At 41.3% G+C, this 16,631-nt stretch overlaps 2 protein-coding genes across 2 annotated transcripts; one reads left to right on the top strand and one right to left on the bottom strand.

Moving 5' to 3' along the window:
* Positions 1–645: 645 nt before the first annotated feature.
* On the top strand, positions 646–11,226 carry best2 (bestrophin 2). Its single transcript, XM_037765638.1, has 9 exons — positions 646–797; positions 888–982; positions 2,451–2,684; positions 5,191–5,345; positions 5,547–5,624; positions 9,228–9,380; positions 9,476–9,556; positions 9,757–9,911; positions 10,108–11,226. Exons 1-9 carry the CDS (start codon positions 646–648, stop codon positions 10,880–10,882), a joined length of 1,878 nt encoding a protein of 625 aa, XP_037621566.1. The 3' UTR covers positions 10,883–11,226.
* An 892-nt stretch (positions 11,227–12,118) lies between these two features.
* Positions 12,119–14,974, bottom strand: LOC119485855 (protein Hook homolog 2-like). The gene is made up of 3 exons (XM_037765677.1): positions 14,664–14,974; positions 14,465–14,539; positions 12,119–13,020 (listed from the first exon to the last, which is right to left on the bottom strand). The coding sequence occupies exons 1-3, from the start codon at positions 14,718–14,720 to the stop codon at positions 12,889–12,891; spliced, it is 264 nt and encodes an 87-aa protein (XP_037621605.1). The 5' UTR covers positions 14,721–14,974; the 3' UTR covers positions 12,119–12,888.
* Between the last annotated feature and the right edge of the window lie 1,657 nt (positions 14,975–16,631).

The raw sequence follows: 16,631 nt of genomic DNA, 5'->3' as shown, positions 1-16,631 counted from the left end.
TTAAAAAGCATTGTGTTCTACAACAAAGAAGAGTATGTGTATTTCAGTCTGTGGGGTGGATTTGTGGAGCGTAGCACAAATTTAAATCACTTTAAAAAGCTATTCAAAAAATATATTTTTGGGAGGTATATGGTTGAAGAACAGGGTTGGTTTATATCTACTTTTTAACTCCGGATGGATATGTGGGTTATAAATAAACTTGGGATGCTGTTCATATATTTAATTTAAGATGTAAATAAATCTGGGATAGTTTATATATTATATTATATTATCATTCTATGATATATGAGTTATTAGAGGAGAAGTGAGTAAGGGGTATAGGGAAATATAAGCTTTACTTCTACCTACTCCTTTTCGGACACTATTACTCTTGTTTTGTTTGTTATTATTTTGTATCAGTTTTTATTTACTTTATTTTCGAAATAAAGTCTTTCATTCATTCATTCATACTTTTATCTGTGAATCAAATGAATGACCAGAGAGAGAGTTGTGTCAGTTATACAACATGAGTTGATCTGTTCATGGCCTCTGACCCACCTGAACTTTGTTACAGGAGCACTGCAGGTGTAATAATCTCAGAGGTGCTTGTTTCTCTCATACAGCTCTTTTTTGTATTGAGGACCTACTATAATCTGGCTGTCACCAATGACTGTCACCTACACAGCCAGAGTTGCAAACGCCCGTTTCTGTGGCTTCTCCAAGCTGCTTTTGGCCTGGAAAGGCAGCATCTACAAGGTGTTATATAAAGAGTTCCTGGCTTTCTTTGCCATGTATACCGCCATCAGCATCACTTACAGGTAAGACAGAGAGAGGGCAGCTTTAGGAAACACATTCAGCTGTGCTTTGATTTACAAACCAACCACTGTGTATCACTGTTACTCTTTCAGATTTGTCCTGTATGATGATCAGAAGAGGTATTTCGAAAAGCTGGCAATTTATTGCAACCACTACGCCAGTCTCATCCCCATGTCCTTTGTACTGGGTAAGCACAGAGGATGTTTTTGTCCACTTTGGGATAACAGAAGAGGGGACAGTATGATTGTGGCTATAGGATCCATCAAAAGAGATTACCATTCTGATTATTCATTCATTTCTGTTTATTAATCTGATATGTTTTCATTGTTTTGTCCTTCAATCTAGCTAAAACACTTGCTAACATATACAGTATGTGATAAGTCAGGATGATTCACCATGACTGGCTCTCTGATGTATCAGTTGGGCTCCAATAGCAGAAATGTCAGTAAAGCCCTGTTATGCAGCAACACTTCTGTCCCCATGAATTACTGCCTCATATTTTCTTTAAAATGTGTCAAATAATTATTAAAAAAAAGTCTTAAATGATAGATTAAGAGCTTCTTTATGACATAAACAATGAATAATGCACATTAAAATAACCTTTTTTTTTTTTTTTTTAACTTTACTGAGCTTTTTTTGGTACATGTCTCCAGTGCAAAATCAACTTCTACAGGAACTATAAATAATAATAATAATAATAAATAATAATTATAATATAAAATTATAAAAGACCCAACATATTCTTTAATCAATGTATAGGCCATGTTAAGCTCTCTCTGATAATACATAAATAATATACATATACTATAGTTTTGTTTTTGTTTTTTTACCATTTTTATCATTTACTCTGTGTCCCTGTCGCTGTCTCGCTCCACCTCTAGACGTGAACGCGCGCTCACTACACACTGCAGAAGAGTTAGTTTAGCTCTGAGAATATCTAGTGAATGTACAGTGGACGTTTGTGCAGAAATAAATGCTGCAGTTCCTCCAGACCAACAGAGCTTTCCCGTGTCTTGTGAAGTGACGGAGCTCTTCAGAGAATTACGTTACCCTCTCGTTACCGACCGGGTGCCGGTGTCTCCTCTGCTCTCTCCGGCTGCGGGCGGAGAGAGCAGGGAGACACGCTGCAGAGTCCCGCTGCTTCAGCCTGCACTTAGGCAGGAAAAGCCAACACTAGGATCAGATCTAAATCATGTTCATGGAGAGACCTTCGTCTGGTCAGCTAACATTACTGCCAAGCAGCTGAAATATAGAGTGATATTGTGGTTTTAGCTGACGTGTGTCGTCTCACTGTTTTGAGCGATGCTTGTTCAGGTATATTTAGAGCGAGCAAGCCAGCCTGACGCTGACTTTCGTTGATTTCACGGCCACAGGTGTCGCTGTTAAGAAGCATTTCTGAAAGTTACAAATAGTCCCTTTAAACATATCACTATTCTTATATAATTAAAAAAAAGTGTGAAAAATCCATCTTTTTTTTCAAAGTCATGAGGCTGAAATGTTGCTGCATAACAGGAATGACCCCACAACTATTTTTTTAAAATTTTTTTGCTTGAAGCCCCTGAGGCCACCAGGGAACCCAGAGGACAGTACTTGTTAGAAAATTTGACAAAAACCATCTAATCCCCCGCGTGTCTCCTTTCCACTGCTGCCTGCAGGTTTCTATGTGACCCTGGTGGTGAACCGGTGGTGGAGCCAGTACACCTGCATCCCGCTCCCTGACACGCTCATGTGCGTCCTGTCTGGGGGCCTCCAGGGGAGTGACGAGAGGGGCCGCCTGCTGAGACGGACCATGATGCGTTACGCCAGTCTGTCGGCCCTGCTCATCCTCCGCTCTGTCAGCACGGCCGTGTTCAAGCGTTTCCCCACTGTGGACCATGTGGTGGAGGCTGGTGAGTAGCTACAAGGACAGGGTTGGTGATGGGGTCCATCCTTAACCAGCAACACCCACTGTGATTGTGCAGTGAGTTAGATGTGATCTTATTAAGGCTTTCAATCGATTAAAATATTTAATCTCGATTAATTGCACATTGTACCTTAAAGGGAGATTTGTCAAGTATTTAATACTCTTATCAACATGGGAGTGGGCAAATATGCTGCTTTATGCAAATGTATGTATATATTTATTATTGGAAATCAATACCAACACAAAACAATGACAGATATTGTCCAGAAACCCTCACAGGTACTGCATTTAGCATGTAAAATATGCTCAAATCATAACATGGCAAACTGCAGCCCAACAGGCAACAACAGCTATCAGTGTGTCAGTGTGCTGACTTGACTATGACTTGCCCCAAACTGCATGTGATTATCATAAAGTGGGCATGTCTATAAAGGGGAGACTCGTGGGTACCCATAGAACCCATTTACATTCACATATCTTGAGGTCAGAGGTCAAGGGACCCCTTTGAAAATAGCCATGACAGTTTTATCTTGCCAAAATTTAGCACAAGTTTGGAGCGTTATGTAGCCTCCTCCCAAGGAGCTAGTATAACATGGTTGGTACCAATGGATTCCTTAGGTTTTTTCTAGTTTCATATGATGCCAGATCTACACTGTAGCTTTACAACTGAGCCCGCTACAACCTAAAAATTGCAACTTGCATTAATGCGTTAAAGAAATTAGTGGCGTTAAAACTAATTTGCGCTAACGTGTTATTATTGCGTTAACTTTGACAACCCTAGATCTTATACAATTATCTAAGAAGTTTTAAATGAGTAAAACTTTAAATAAATAATGAAACATGCACTCATTGGAAATACACAATGCAACCACTGTTTTAGTCAGTGCGCCTCTCTCTCAGCAATTATTATTGCACTGAGTCGGACTTTCTCACACTGTACTCAGAAAGTGACAGGAAGTGCTGTAGATGGAGTGATGTGATCAGTCACATACTCACGTCATCAGTGTGTGTTGTTTCCTCTCCTGTACGTTCTCTACACCAGTGAGCAGGAGCAATCACAAGGACAGGCACATCTTGAAATTCCCTGGTGATAAAAAAAAGTAAAATAAAATCATACGTCAGTTACAAGATCAAGAGACGCTGGTGGAGCAATCCTCTCCTCACTGTTTCCTAAATGAACTGTGTTGCAACTTTTGGTGTCGTCAAAGTTTGATTTTACACCGTGACTTTAAGTGTTATAAACAGTAATAGTATATTTTAACATTTTTTTTAACTGATAGAGCTACAGCGTCTTTTCTTGACACATTAAAGGGACTGTATGTAAGTTTTTACACGTATAGACATTTTGTAATCGTTTGTAATCGTGCCAATATGTGAACAGGTTGTAACCTAACCTAAAAAATGAGAGCTTACACAACTTTCTTGGTTTCCTCTATCAGCCTGTAGACTGCTTTTAATTTGAACAATGCGGGCCAAAAAACAACTGATGTGACGTCATGCATGCTCACAAGTGCCTTTATAGAGTGCTACAGGAATGAATCCTAAAACCATGAAATGAGTTAGCATTTTCGCACTTCCGGTTCCCTCGTCTGGAAGTCAATGGGTTTATTGAATGGGTTTTTAGTTAGATGCCTGAAATAAGGTCAGTGGTTAAAGCTGAAGTAGGCGGGATAGGAGCAAGTATGATTAAAAAAAGTTATTTTTATAAATCGGTTACTTTATCGTGAAAGTAGTACATGAAACAGGTAACCTGAAAAAAATCCTGTGCCTCTGTGTCCTCCGGTGTCCTCCGGTGCTCCTAACGGCATCTGCAAGATTTCACAGACCGGAGGAAAACAAGCAGTAAGAGCTGATCTGAGGTCTGCTGTCCATCTGCTGTCTATGAGAGCCGGCTGTCAATCACTCGCAAACTCCGACCAAACAGTCAAACTAGGCAGCGCTGATCAAATATGAATCAATATTATGTTACTGTAATGCCTATTTCTTGCCTCAAATGTTTTCAGAATCATCTTGTAGTGCACGGTTTAGCTGTAAAATGAGAAAGTTAGTGACGCCGCCGCCATTGTGAAATCTGGTGAAGGCCCGCCAGGTTCTGGTCACATGACCGTAGCACAGCCAATAGGAACGCTCTCTCAATGAAATTAGATTTTTTAAAGCCTGAAAACAGAGCCATGAGGAGTTGCAGAAGTCTAGTTATCTCTCAGAACACTCAAATTACAATATGTTGAAAGGTTATTATGGAATCTTTGCCCAATGATGCCAAAAATATTCTGCCTCCTGCAGGTTTAACAAGCAATTTCTGATTCTTACATATAGTCCCTTTAAATGACTATATAAATACTGTAGTAATCAGACTCCAAGAAAAGTTCAGGAAACCAACCACAGGCTAAAAAATACAGAATACTGATCCCTCATTCCTCCCCATCTGTGAGCCAAATTGAATAAATCAATGAACCTGAGGTGTGTGATGCTTTGCTCTGCTGTTTGTACAGGATTCATGTCAAGAGAGGAACGAAAGAAGTTCGAGGGCCTCCACTCGCCTTATAACAAATACTGGATCCCCTGTGTTTGGTTCACCAACCTGGCGGCTGTGGCCCGCTGTGAGGGCAGGATCAAAGACGATCACACACTCAAACTACTGCTGGAGGTGCAGCATTACACACACACACGCACACACAATTTCACGCACACACAATTACACACACAATTACACTTGGCCCACTGACGATGAGGAACTACACTTCTTGTGCTTTGATTCAGTTTTAGATGTATATTCACACAGACATAAAGACAGAAGAGTTTGGATAAATGCTGACCTCAGCAAGTCTCTGTGTTTGTGTGTGAACAGGAGCTGAATGCGTTCAGAGGGAAGTGCAGCATGCTGTTTCATTACGACATGATCAGCGTTCCTCTAGTCTACACTCAGGTTAGTGCTCGTGCTGCACTCATACTCACATCTTTAATTGAGCTCTGGTTTTCATTCACTATTACACTCACTCACAATGTTTTTTTTTCTTGAGGCTTGTCAGTTTTCTACATTGGTCCTGAAGAACTGTTGTTGTGTTTGAACAGGATTTTTTACAGCTGAATTGACAAATAAACTAGCAGGCGGTGGAGGTATTGGCTGATATGCACGTTGGCTCCACCCACCATTAATATGAAACTATTTAATAGTAAACTGGGTTGTGCTGCTGGTTTGAACAATATAATGGTAACTTTTAATGACTTCAAGTCTTCCTGGTCATTAAACAATAGTGGTTTACGGCTACTGGTTAGAATTCTTTGACTATGTGCTTTGGTTCTAAGTAGGTCTGTCGCAATAACCGCAATATTGCAATACCGCAGGGGATGGCAAGCAACCGCCACAACCGTTATGTTCATGTTTTTTCTTTTTTGAATTCTTTGCAATGGGAGCATCGCATATTTACACTATGCTACAAATGCCAGTAGCGCGACGAGGTGCTGAGCCACTAATCTGCGCTGAGCGTCTAGTCTGCGCTGAGCGTCTAGTCTGCGCTGAGCGTCTAGTCTGCGCTGAGCGTCTAGTCTGCGCTGAGCGTCTAGTCTGCGCTGAGCGTCTAGTCTGCGCTGAGCGTCTAGTCTGCGCTGAGCATCTAGTCTGCGCTGAGCATCTAGTCTGCGCTGAGCATCTAGTCTGCGCTGAGCGCTGCACGTTTGTGTATTTTTCTGTTTGCAGAGAGTTGAAAAATGTTTAACTTTGGGTAAAACGCCACGCTCATTACTGTCATGGTGCCTTCAAATGGGGTTGTGTTTACTGTGTTCATGAGAAGAGTCCATATGAACGACCCCCTCTTGTGGTATTCACGACCTCGTAAGTGGAAAGTTTCTGAAAGCTCAGAGTTCACGACTTATGACGTGTTTGTTGACGTTGTCAGAAATATTTCGGTGCATAATAAGTTAATATATTGTAAGTTTAGTTGTATATAGTTTTTCTTCGTAATTTTATAATATTTCTGAGGAAAATGTTGATATTCCCAACGGCCTCATCTTTTTCCTCTGTCATTATGCCTTTATATTTACTGCATTATGTTACCCGCTTGCCAGCTTGCTAAATTGTTAACCTCTGTGGTTTCTAGATGCCGACAGTAACGTTAATATTACCGTTGCTTAGCAGTGGAGTTCTCAGGACTTAACCACGTGAATGCCAAGCATATCATGTACACGACTTCCCATGTTGTAAAAACAAGCTCACGAGATTCATTTGAAGGCACCATCTCTCCCTACGTGCATCAGCCTGCCTTTCATCCAGAGCAGTTACTCTACCTTGTGCTGACACAAGTTCAAGATACTACAGTTCCCATGAGCCTTCGTGACAATTGCTCTGGAGAAGATACTAGCCAAAAGTACAGCACAGAGCAGTTCAAAGGTTCAAGCATCTCACCTCCTTTCTGACGTGAACAGTGCAGGCCTCAGTATTTTAAGCTCAGAGACACATTTTGATGTGTCACAGTGAGAGAAGAGCAGGTGTAAATAATAAGATAACTGTCACACTGTCAAGGCTTACTGGGACGCTTGACTAGAGCAGAGCCACCGTTAACGTTATTAGTAACACCTGGGGTCTTCCTACTATGACAAGTCAAAATGTCTGCTGTGAAAAAAGCCTGTGTATGTTTCTTACTGCAATTTTACTAATAATACTTATAATAATACTTTGACGTTTTATTAACAAATACTTTTTTTAAATCAATAATGTCATGCCCAAACAACTCACCTTGTCTAAAAGAAGAATAAATAGGACTATATCTGGCTCCCTGATATAAATCTGTCAACTTCAGTAGTCCCTCAGTACTCCTGTCTAACAGATCAACTCTATTAAGATTATAGAGACTTTCTCTCTATATTTATAGACGTTTTCCACAACAGGAATTTGACTCGTCCTAGCAGGATAAGCACAGGTGTAACTAATGACATGAACAACTATTCAATTTAATTGTCCCAGTAAAGAGTCAGCATGCACGCCTGAATGAAATACAGCTTTTATAATTTGGTTATTAGTTACAGCTGTGTTTGGCGGGACAAAAAGTGAGAATGTTTTTATTGTTTGAGCACCATTATGGGAAGTTGTCTTTAAAGTTGCCATCAGTAACTTTGAGCAAATGTGATAAAAAAAAGTTATTTTTATAAAACGGTCACTATATCTTGACAGTAGTTCATGAGATAGATAATCTGTGAAAATAAACACGGCCCAATCCCAAAGTCCCCCCTAATGTCTTAAACCCTGAACCCTCAGGGACTTAACTGACGTAACCTGGTAAATGGTTGAGGGTGAGATGCTGCAAGGGCTTGAAATGGTATCAATATGAATGGGAGAGCACTTTGCGGCGATATACCACGTTACCTTGATGACTCCAGTTTGGGGTTTTTATTTTATGTTTTTTACTGCCTATTTGAATGTCTTCCAGGCTCTTGTCTTACAAGACAAGTGGTAACTGTCAAAAAATCAATTGACCTGTTTTAGTCAAACTTCATTAAGCAGAATTAAAAGACCTGGTAATATAGTCTAATACTTGTATTACTCTGATTTCATGTTTTTTATATACCATCTTAAATCCTTAATGTTGATGTTTCTGTGTAAATGTAAATATGCCAGGCTGAACATCCATGTGCTGTCCTCCTTGTTTATTGTGGGGTTTTTTTACGCCTCTGGGCTTCCCCTGGTAACCCCGTGTTTAATGTCGCAAAGCTATGAATTGTGGGTAATTCCCTTTGGCAAAGTCTGCAGAAATACAGACTTACAGTTAGTGTTCAAAAGGGCTCAAAATGTCTGCGAGAGAGCCCTCAAGGACTTGACGATTTGACAGCGGGACAGCCCTAAACCCTCACGGACTTTGAGGCGTGTTCCCTCAAAGTGAGTGAGTGTTTAGGGCTGTCCCGCTGTCAACTGACAGTGTCTGTGAGTGTGGATATTGGGATTGGGCCACAACGTGCCCAAAGGAAAACAACCAATCAGAGCCAAAGAGTCTCTAAAGCAGCTGTCAATCACTGCTCGAGAAACTAGGCAGTGCTGATCAAATATGGATCAATATTCTGTTACTGTAAATCTTATTTCTCGCCTCAAATGTTTTCAGAAAAATCTTGCAGTGTACTGTTTAGCTGTAAAATGAGAAAGTTTGGTTGTTTTGTTTTGGGCACAGTGAAATCTTGCAAATATCCATTAGGAGCACAGGAGTACAAAGAAGAGCATGATTTTTTTCCCACAGATTATCTGTCTCATGCACTACTGTCAGGGTATAATGACAGTTTTATAAAAATAACTTTTTATTACATTTGCTCAAAGTTACCGACTGCAGCTTTAACTGTTATAAGTTAGATACAGAAACGCACCTCCATAAAACAACTATCCTTTACTTAAAAATAAATGAGTTAAACTACAAAGTTATTCTTTAATGACTTCTTGAATTACATATCATAAATCATATATCAATTTTGTCCACTTTGTGGAATAGACAAATAAAAATATGATTGAAAAATAGTATCATGTGACCAATTACCTCCATCTTTCCCACAGGTGGTGACTTTGGCAGTGTACAGCTTTTTCCTGGTGTGTCTCATTGGTCGCCAGTTCCTGGACCCCAGTCAAGGCTATCCAGGTCATGACCTCGACCTCTACGTGCCCATCTTCACCCTGCTGCAGTTCTTCTTTTACGCCGGGTGGCTCAAGGTCAGAGAGCGGGTCACATATATGTTTTGATACCTGTGCACAGTACAAAAATAAAATCAATGATTCATGTAGTTAATGTGTTACTTTTTCTGAAGGTTGCAGAGCAGCTGATCAACCCTTTTGGAGAAGATGATGATGACTTTGAGACCAACTGGCTGATAGACCGAAATTTCCAGGTTTGTTTGATATTACTGCTGTCTCCTTACACCTTACTTTAAAGTATTCGGAGGCTATGTTACTAAATACTGCTCAACATTGGTTTTCCATTTTAGCCTTACCATCATGTCTTTATGTAAGTTCAACATAACTGTAATGGGATTTGTCCTATCATGCTCTTTCCTTTATCTGTGCGTGTCTGTCTGCGTTTTGTTTGTAGGTGTCCATGATGGCAGTTGACGAGATGTATGGAGATCTGCCGATGATGGAGAGAGATCGTTACTGGAACGACTCCAACCCAAGACCCCCCTACACCGCCGCAACTCTCTTTGTCCTCCGCAAACCCTCCTTTCAGGGGTCCACTTTTGACATGGCGTGAGTCTCTGGGTTTTACCTTCTCATTCTAGGCCTATGTGGGCTCGACTTGTGACTGTGATACTTTCAGTTTGAATCCCCCCGCGGCGTGGGAAAATCTGGGTGATGAAAGTGAAAGTATTCAGCCTTCATTCAAGAAGTAGTGTGAAGTAATCGGGGGTGAGAAATAGTAAATGACCTTGACATGTCTTGACAGGATCCCGAAAGAGGAGATGCACTTCCAGCCTATGGAGGACATTGCCGAGAACCTGGAGGAATCACGCAGTCGTCACCCCAACATGGCCCTCTTCAACCGCCTTCTCAACGCGGCCCCTTCCCCCACCGGTTTCATGGGAGGGGCTCTTCGCCGCACCTCAGCACAACTCCAGAGACTACGCCACTCCCCCAGCATTGACCAATGCAGCGATGATTCAGACGATGACAGTGGTAAAATAGGTAAAGGTGGGTCTCTGCCGTCAGGGCTGGGGCAGGAAACCCAGAGCACCGTGGACAGTTTCAGGGAGGAGAAGAGCACTAGAACGCCTCTGCTGGAGGTTGAGTTTGGGGCGGAACAGGAGAGGCGAGAATGGTACCCTGCTGTTGATGAGGAGGAGGAAGTGAGTGGAGTGGAGGGGAAGAGTGAGGAAGAGTGGCAGATGGGGGAGGAAAGAGGGAAAGTAGAGAGTACAAGGGGGGAAACCCAAGCTCCTGCGTCTCTGCTTCCTCCCCCTCCCCAGTCCTCAAGAAAGGCGTCCACTCAATCAACATCCGCCATCCCCTTCGCCTCCCGTCAACCCTCTGCATTCCTGTTTCGCCCGGCTGCCCACTCCAGTATGGAGCACTGCAGCTCCCAGCCGGCTATTAACCAGAACAGAGCCGTGCCCAAACCACCCGTTGGTGGAAACAAAATGTCCCTCCTCACTGTGCCGTCTTGCGACGAACCGCAGCGTTTTCGCAGCGTGAGCATGGGATCAGAGCTCACTGGGTCTTAGGTGGACAATGATGTTCGCATGAACTTTTGGCTGTTTGAAACCATAATGCTTGATTCAGTGCACGTTTTCACGAGAGAAATTAGTCATAGATACGAAACTCTGCTTCCACTTTTACTTTGAATCTGCAGCACATTTTGAGCAGAATTTTTGGAAATGAAGCTCCCAGTATTTCCAAAATATCCTCCCACCTCACTGATGATGTCTGAAAGTCAACCGTGAACAGTAGGCCTACTAAACTACCACTTCTGGGACTTGGGAGGAAAGTTTGGTATTTGAAGACACTATTGGGAACTTTGAAGGAATAGAGTGCTCCAGGGATGACGTAATTTTGTAGGCCAACCAGGAAGTTAGCATCACCCTGGTTCCCTCGACAAAAAGCCAATGGGATTTTTCCATTGGGTTTTGGATTATTGCAGAAAATAAGTTCTGTGGCAAACACAATTTTGATATTTATCTTCACAAATGAACACCACTTCTATGATTTTTGAAGTGTAAATGCAATCACCAGAAGTAAAAAGCTAACGTTAGGCTATAAACAAACTACACCACGGTCGCATGAGTGTGTGTATACACAACAAGGCTGTAAAAGGCGGACGAGTCGGCGTGATGACGTTTAGTAGTGTCATTTAGCCACTTTTTAGCAACCGCCTTTTTTAAGACATACAAAGGCTTCAAAATTCAGTGGTGGCAAATTGGTATATATATTGATGTATATTATGTCTTAGAACAAAACGTTAAAATCTTTTAAGCCTGTGTTAACCGCAGACCTTATTTCAGGCCTCTAACTAAAAACCCATTAAAAAAAAAAACATTGATTACCAGACGAGGGAACAGGAAGTGATAAAATGATAACTAATTTCCGGGTTTTAGGACTCATTCCTGTAGCACTCTGTTCTCGCAGAGTTTGCGAGAAGAAAAATATCAACTGAATCTCTGTTTATTCAACACAGACATTAAATATTTGTGCTAAGCTAAACAAATTTCATCATCACATGTTTAGCCTAGTTTAGCACCAAGATTAGAGTCAGTCATCGAAAAACGAGTAAGCGACTCCAAAAGTTTCTTTACATGTTGCATCTTAGTAGCTAACAATCTACCCTCCATTGCATCCACATTAGTTCAGAGTTGTGAAAGTCTATGAAGCCAACAACTTCACCATGAGACAGGACTTTGTTCTTTGTGCTAAGCTAAGCTAAACATCAGACGTCAAAGAAGCTACATGTGTACAAAGGAGATGAAACTGAGACCAGTTATTCCTCAAGCTCAAGGAGTGTGTGTTTAAAGAAACACTATTTCTGTTTTTTCCAGGTATCTGCACATTATATAGAATATCAATATATTGCCTGTGACTTGAAGTCTGAAGACTGAAGTCTGTATAGCTACTAGTAATTTAGCAAAGTTTGGATGGACAAAATGGTCCTGAAATGAACAGACAGAAATGGGTGACAGTTTTCTTTGTTCACTTTATTTTCTTTTATTAGGCTACTAAAATATAACTGTAAATAGAATGATTTCTAATGTCATCTGTTGTGTTTTCAAACTTAATTTAAACATATATTGCATATTATATAAATATTGAATGAAATGAATGAGATGCAGTAACACAACCATTTTACATTAATGACAAAATGAATAGTCATTGTTTTTGCATTATTTATAAAGGAAATTGTATCTTACCTGCAAAAATAAATGTATAAATATTATACAATGAAGAATGGAACAGACAATCTGGTGATTATTGATACACATTTAGGTATAAAACAGATAAAAACAGTAGTTGAATTTAGCAACTGAATTTAGCAACTAAATAGCAAGTTGACACTTGCTATTTAGTTGTTTTATTTTACATGAAATCCAGTTCCAACATTGACCAGCAGGGGGTGATAGCAGCAAAGCAAATAGATCACAGACAGTGACTCAAATTCACACCTTCTTCCACAATCTTGCTTCCCATCATGCCCATGAGTGGGCTGCACTCCTCCATTTCTCCCTGCGGATGGAGGCTCCTACCTGGGCTGCAGCCGGAGGGAGAGCGCCCTCCTGGCCTGCGTGGACTGCCTCTGCTTGGCCAGGAACGACTGAGCCGGGCCTGAAGCTCTGGAGTCCTTACACAGACTGTGCTGCCACAGAGCTGAGGACTGCAAGAGGCAAAAACAACTGTCAGCTGTTAGTGGAAACACTATGGTACTATAATTCAGGCATGTTAACCACATCGGACTGACACCTGCCATCATTAATAATAATAATAAATAAAGAGTACTACCACTACTACTATACCAGCATAAATAACCGTTTAGATAGTGTCTAACACAGGGGTCTGCAACCTGCGGCTCTTTAGCCCCTCTCCAGAGGCTCCTTGTGGATTTTTAAAAATGGAAATGAAAAACTGTTTTCTGTTTACATTTTCATTTTTATTTATCATAGTTGTAGGTCTATGGTACGACGGTACGACACAGAATTTGGGTCACAAAAATAATTCTGAGATTTTGAGAGTAAAGTCAGAAGTTTACAAGAATAAAAAGTTGTTATGACTTTATTCTCATAATAATACATTATAAAGTAGTAATTTTACGTGTTATTCTCTTTTTTCTCGTAAAGTTATGACTTTATTCTCTTAATAATATGACATTGTTTCTCGTTAAGTTATGACTGTATTCTGGAAATCTCTGATTTTTTTCCCCTCAATGTGGCCCTAATACTCCGTAGTACATTTGCACTTGGGCCCTCACTGCATTAGACTTATATACTATATACTATAAACTGTGTTACCTTCATCACAATGATCAAATGTTTTGCGGCTCCAGACAGATTTTTGTTTTTGCCTAAAATGGCTCTTTTGATAGTAAAGGTTGCTGACCCCTGGTCTAACACCTGCCTTAGAGCCATATCAACTATATGAGTAAACAAAAAACTGTTTTAAACACCTAAGAAAACGTACATGGGTAAAATAAGACCAGGGCTCAATCCTTGCAGGTGGCTTGCTTGTGGGAAGCCAGTGAGGGATGCGATATTATGAATTCTACTATAGCGAAGGCATGGCCGGCCGAACTCTGCCTCTGATTGGCTTACCATCATATTCTTATACCCTAACCCGAACCAATCTCACCCCTCATGCCTAAACCTTACCCATCCAGCCAACGAAGGCGGTGTGGACTAGCCAATCAGAGGCAGAGTAGGGCTGGTCAAGCCTTCCCTGTAGAAGGATTCGTAATTTAGCGTGAGTGAAAGAGTGAACCTTTATATTGTTGGTTAAAAGAAGATACTTTGTGTATCAGAGAAGGCTGACAACATCCTCCCTATGGCCAAAAGTGGACTTACAGGGGAACTGGCCATAACGTACCAAACTGGGGAGGAGAAAAAGGCCTGCAAAATGGCAACAAAAACATATAAATATATATTGTCTCATCTATGCAACCATTTGTGGACTGCAGAGTTTGATTCTGTTTGATTCACCGTGATTTAGCGTGTGCATTTCATTGAACCATACGATTGATAACGATACGATTGATAACGATACGATTGAAATTGATTGAAAGTCTTAAGGAATACAGCTATATGGACTTTCTTTCCTCATGTACTCACCATGCTTTGCCAGGCTGTCAGGATCAGTTTCTCCTCTTGCTCCTGTCTGGACCTCGTATCATCACCCTGAGTGTCCTGTAGCAGTCACATTTCAAAAGTAATTTTACCAAATCACTTTAACACAATGTAACGAAAAAGCCCAACACAACAAAAAAAGTAGTTCAGATAAGTTACAGAGTCTGAACAGACGCTAACTCACCTCTGGGGCAGCTGTTGTCATGGTATCAAACGGTCTGGCCTCCTCGTTGCTGGTCATTATTCGAGATGCGCACCGACAAATCAGACCCGGATACAAGCAAAGAAATGTTTGCGTGACTGACCGACTTGTACACCAACGGCCCCCTGACCTGCCCCGTCTGTCTGTAGCTCAGTGCTGCTCTTGGCTGTATTTTGCAGCGGAGGCCCTGGTTTTGTTGTGTGGCAGACAGAACAATATGGAGAGGTGCTGCAGGCTTAAATGCTCTGGCTCCTCGCCACAGTCAAAGATGCCATCCTGCTGACTCGGGCACATTTGCTGTCGGACAGTCATTCACCGGGCTAGGGATTACTAGGTGATCACCATAACACAATGCAATTAGCTTGACAACAGATATGACATATGTTGAAATTTAGACCGTTAAGTTGTCTATCTCAATAAGACAAATCCGAGGAATTACCGGATGTAAACAAGTCGCCATTACTGCGGTGGCATCTCCCTAAAATACGCACACATTTGAATGAGAGCTGTCCTAAGAAGTGTACAATTTTCTACTTTTACCTTTATTTTCTATGTAATGTTATTGTTTGACAACGATGTCTTGTATTTCGGGAAGAACCTGAACAGTTCTTAGCTGCCTGACGTCAGCCTAACATGGTGAAACAAGTAACGTCAGCTTGCTAAAGTTAACATATTCTTATATTAGTATTATATCAGCATAGGCATAACACGGTTAGCAGACAGTAGAGTCACTACGACTTGCCCCCGCAGTAATGGTGGCGCCGCTAGTTCGTGGAACACACAAAGCGGTCGCTGGATTTGTTTATAGAAATGCATTTATGGTGTTAATACGACAATACGAAGGAATTCTTTTTATTCTCCTGTAATTTGCGTCATATCAAGCTTTGTTGTTTTCCACAAAGATGCACAAAGTCAGTGTGCATGTTTGTCTGTCTGTTTAACTGAGTCATTACTAGTTTCAGTGACCCAGAAATGCTGTAGTTCCCCTGATTATCACTTGACCAGCTTCAAAGGCCAGCAGTACCAGCATATCAGGCACAATCAAGCATCAGAGGAAATGTCTGGTCACTGTTCTACCGGTGATCTCTATTTCCTGTCTCCCAAAGTCAGTTTTTACAAAGGTCACACCATTCCAGTCTTTGTGCTGGCTGCAGGGGAAATGTGGTTGATGGTTTTGCCATTAAGTGTGAAAACACAAGTGCGGGGGAGGATTCCAAAGAAGTGTGTTTGTGTGTGTGTTTCTCTGGAACCAGGAGCAGATAGGGCTTACTGAAACTGTTTATGTTTAAGACTGAAATATACTCTGCAGCTCCTTGAGAACCGTCTGCACATTTCACTTGTCAAACCGTTTGTGTGCATTTGCCGCTGCGTAGCCTACTCTCAGTTTGTGGGATTCTGTGGAAAGGAAATGTGCCCCTGAAACGGAAAAAAGGTTGAAACCGCATAAAGAAAAATGTGGGAAGAAAAGAAACTTTCACACACAAGTTTCTTGGAATCTGCCCCATCTGAGATCTGCGGATGTTATGAAAGAGACGTATATCACAAGGCCACAAGAGACACACAAAGCGCAGCAGATTCCTGTTAGCTATAGCAGTGCCTGAACAACTGTCTGTTGTGAAAGCTTCCTCCTACTGCTATAGTTTCTGAGCTGCTGTCTGCAGTTTCCTAAAGATTTCTGCTTCATCACAATCAGTTTCCTCGCATCAGCTCATCACATGAAACAATCTTCTTGAAGCTTTACACTAGGCAGCTCATACACCCTACTACAACTAAAGGACAATTATGATTTATCACACCTTAAAGGGCCGGCTTAAGGCATAGAGCCATATAGGCGGTCACCTATGACGCCACCTTCTGGGGGGTGCTGGTCGCTTTCTAAAAAAAAAGAAGAAAAATGCTGGTGGCCACCCCCCCTCATTTTCTCCAATGAGGTGACAAATGAACAATAAA

The sequence above is a fragment of the Sebastes umbrosus genome, chromosome 3 (assembly GCF_015220745.1).
Source record: "Sebastes umbrosus isolate fSebUmb1 chromosome 3, fSebUmb1.pri, whole genome shotgun sequence".
NCBI lineage: Eukaryota > Metazoa > Chordata > Actinopteri > Perciformes > Sebastidae > Sebastes > Sebastes umbrosus.
Note: the sequence above shows the minus strand (reverse complement) of the source record. Positions and strands in the feature narration are given on the sequence as shown.

Coding starts and splice junctions, on each gene's coding strand:
- best2 (XM_037765638.1), top strand. CDS start 646: ATGACTGTCACCTACACAGCCAGAGTTGCAAACGCCCGTTTCTGTGGC. Junction 2,685..5,190: donor GGACCATGTGGTGGAGGCTG/GTGAGTAGCTAC, acceptor CTGTTTGTACAG/GATTCATGTCAAGAGAGGAA. Junction 5,625..9,227: donor TTCCTCTAGTCTACACTCAG/GTTAGTGCTCGT, acceptor TCTTTCCCACAG/GTGGTGACTTTGGCAGTGTA.
- LOC119485855 (XM_037765677.1), bottom strand. CDS start 14,720: ATGACCAGCAACGAGGAGGCCAGACCGTTTGATACCATGACAACAGCT. Junction 14,540..14,663: donor TGACAACAGCTGCCCCAGAG/GTGAGTTAGCGT, acceptor TGACTGCTACAG/GACACTCAGGGTGATGATAC. Junction 13,021..14,464: donor TGACAGCCTGGCAAAGCATG/GTGAGTACATGA, acceptor TGCCTCTTGCAG/TCCTCAGCTCTGTGGCAGCA.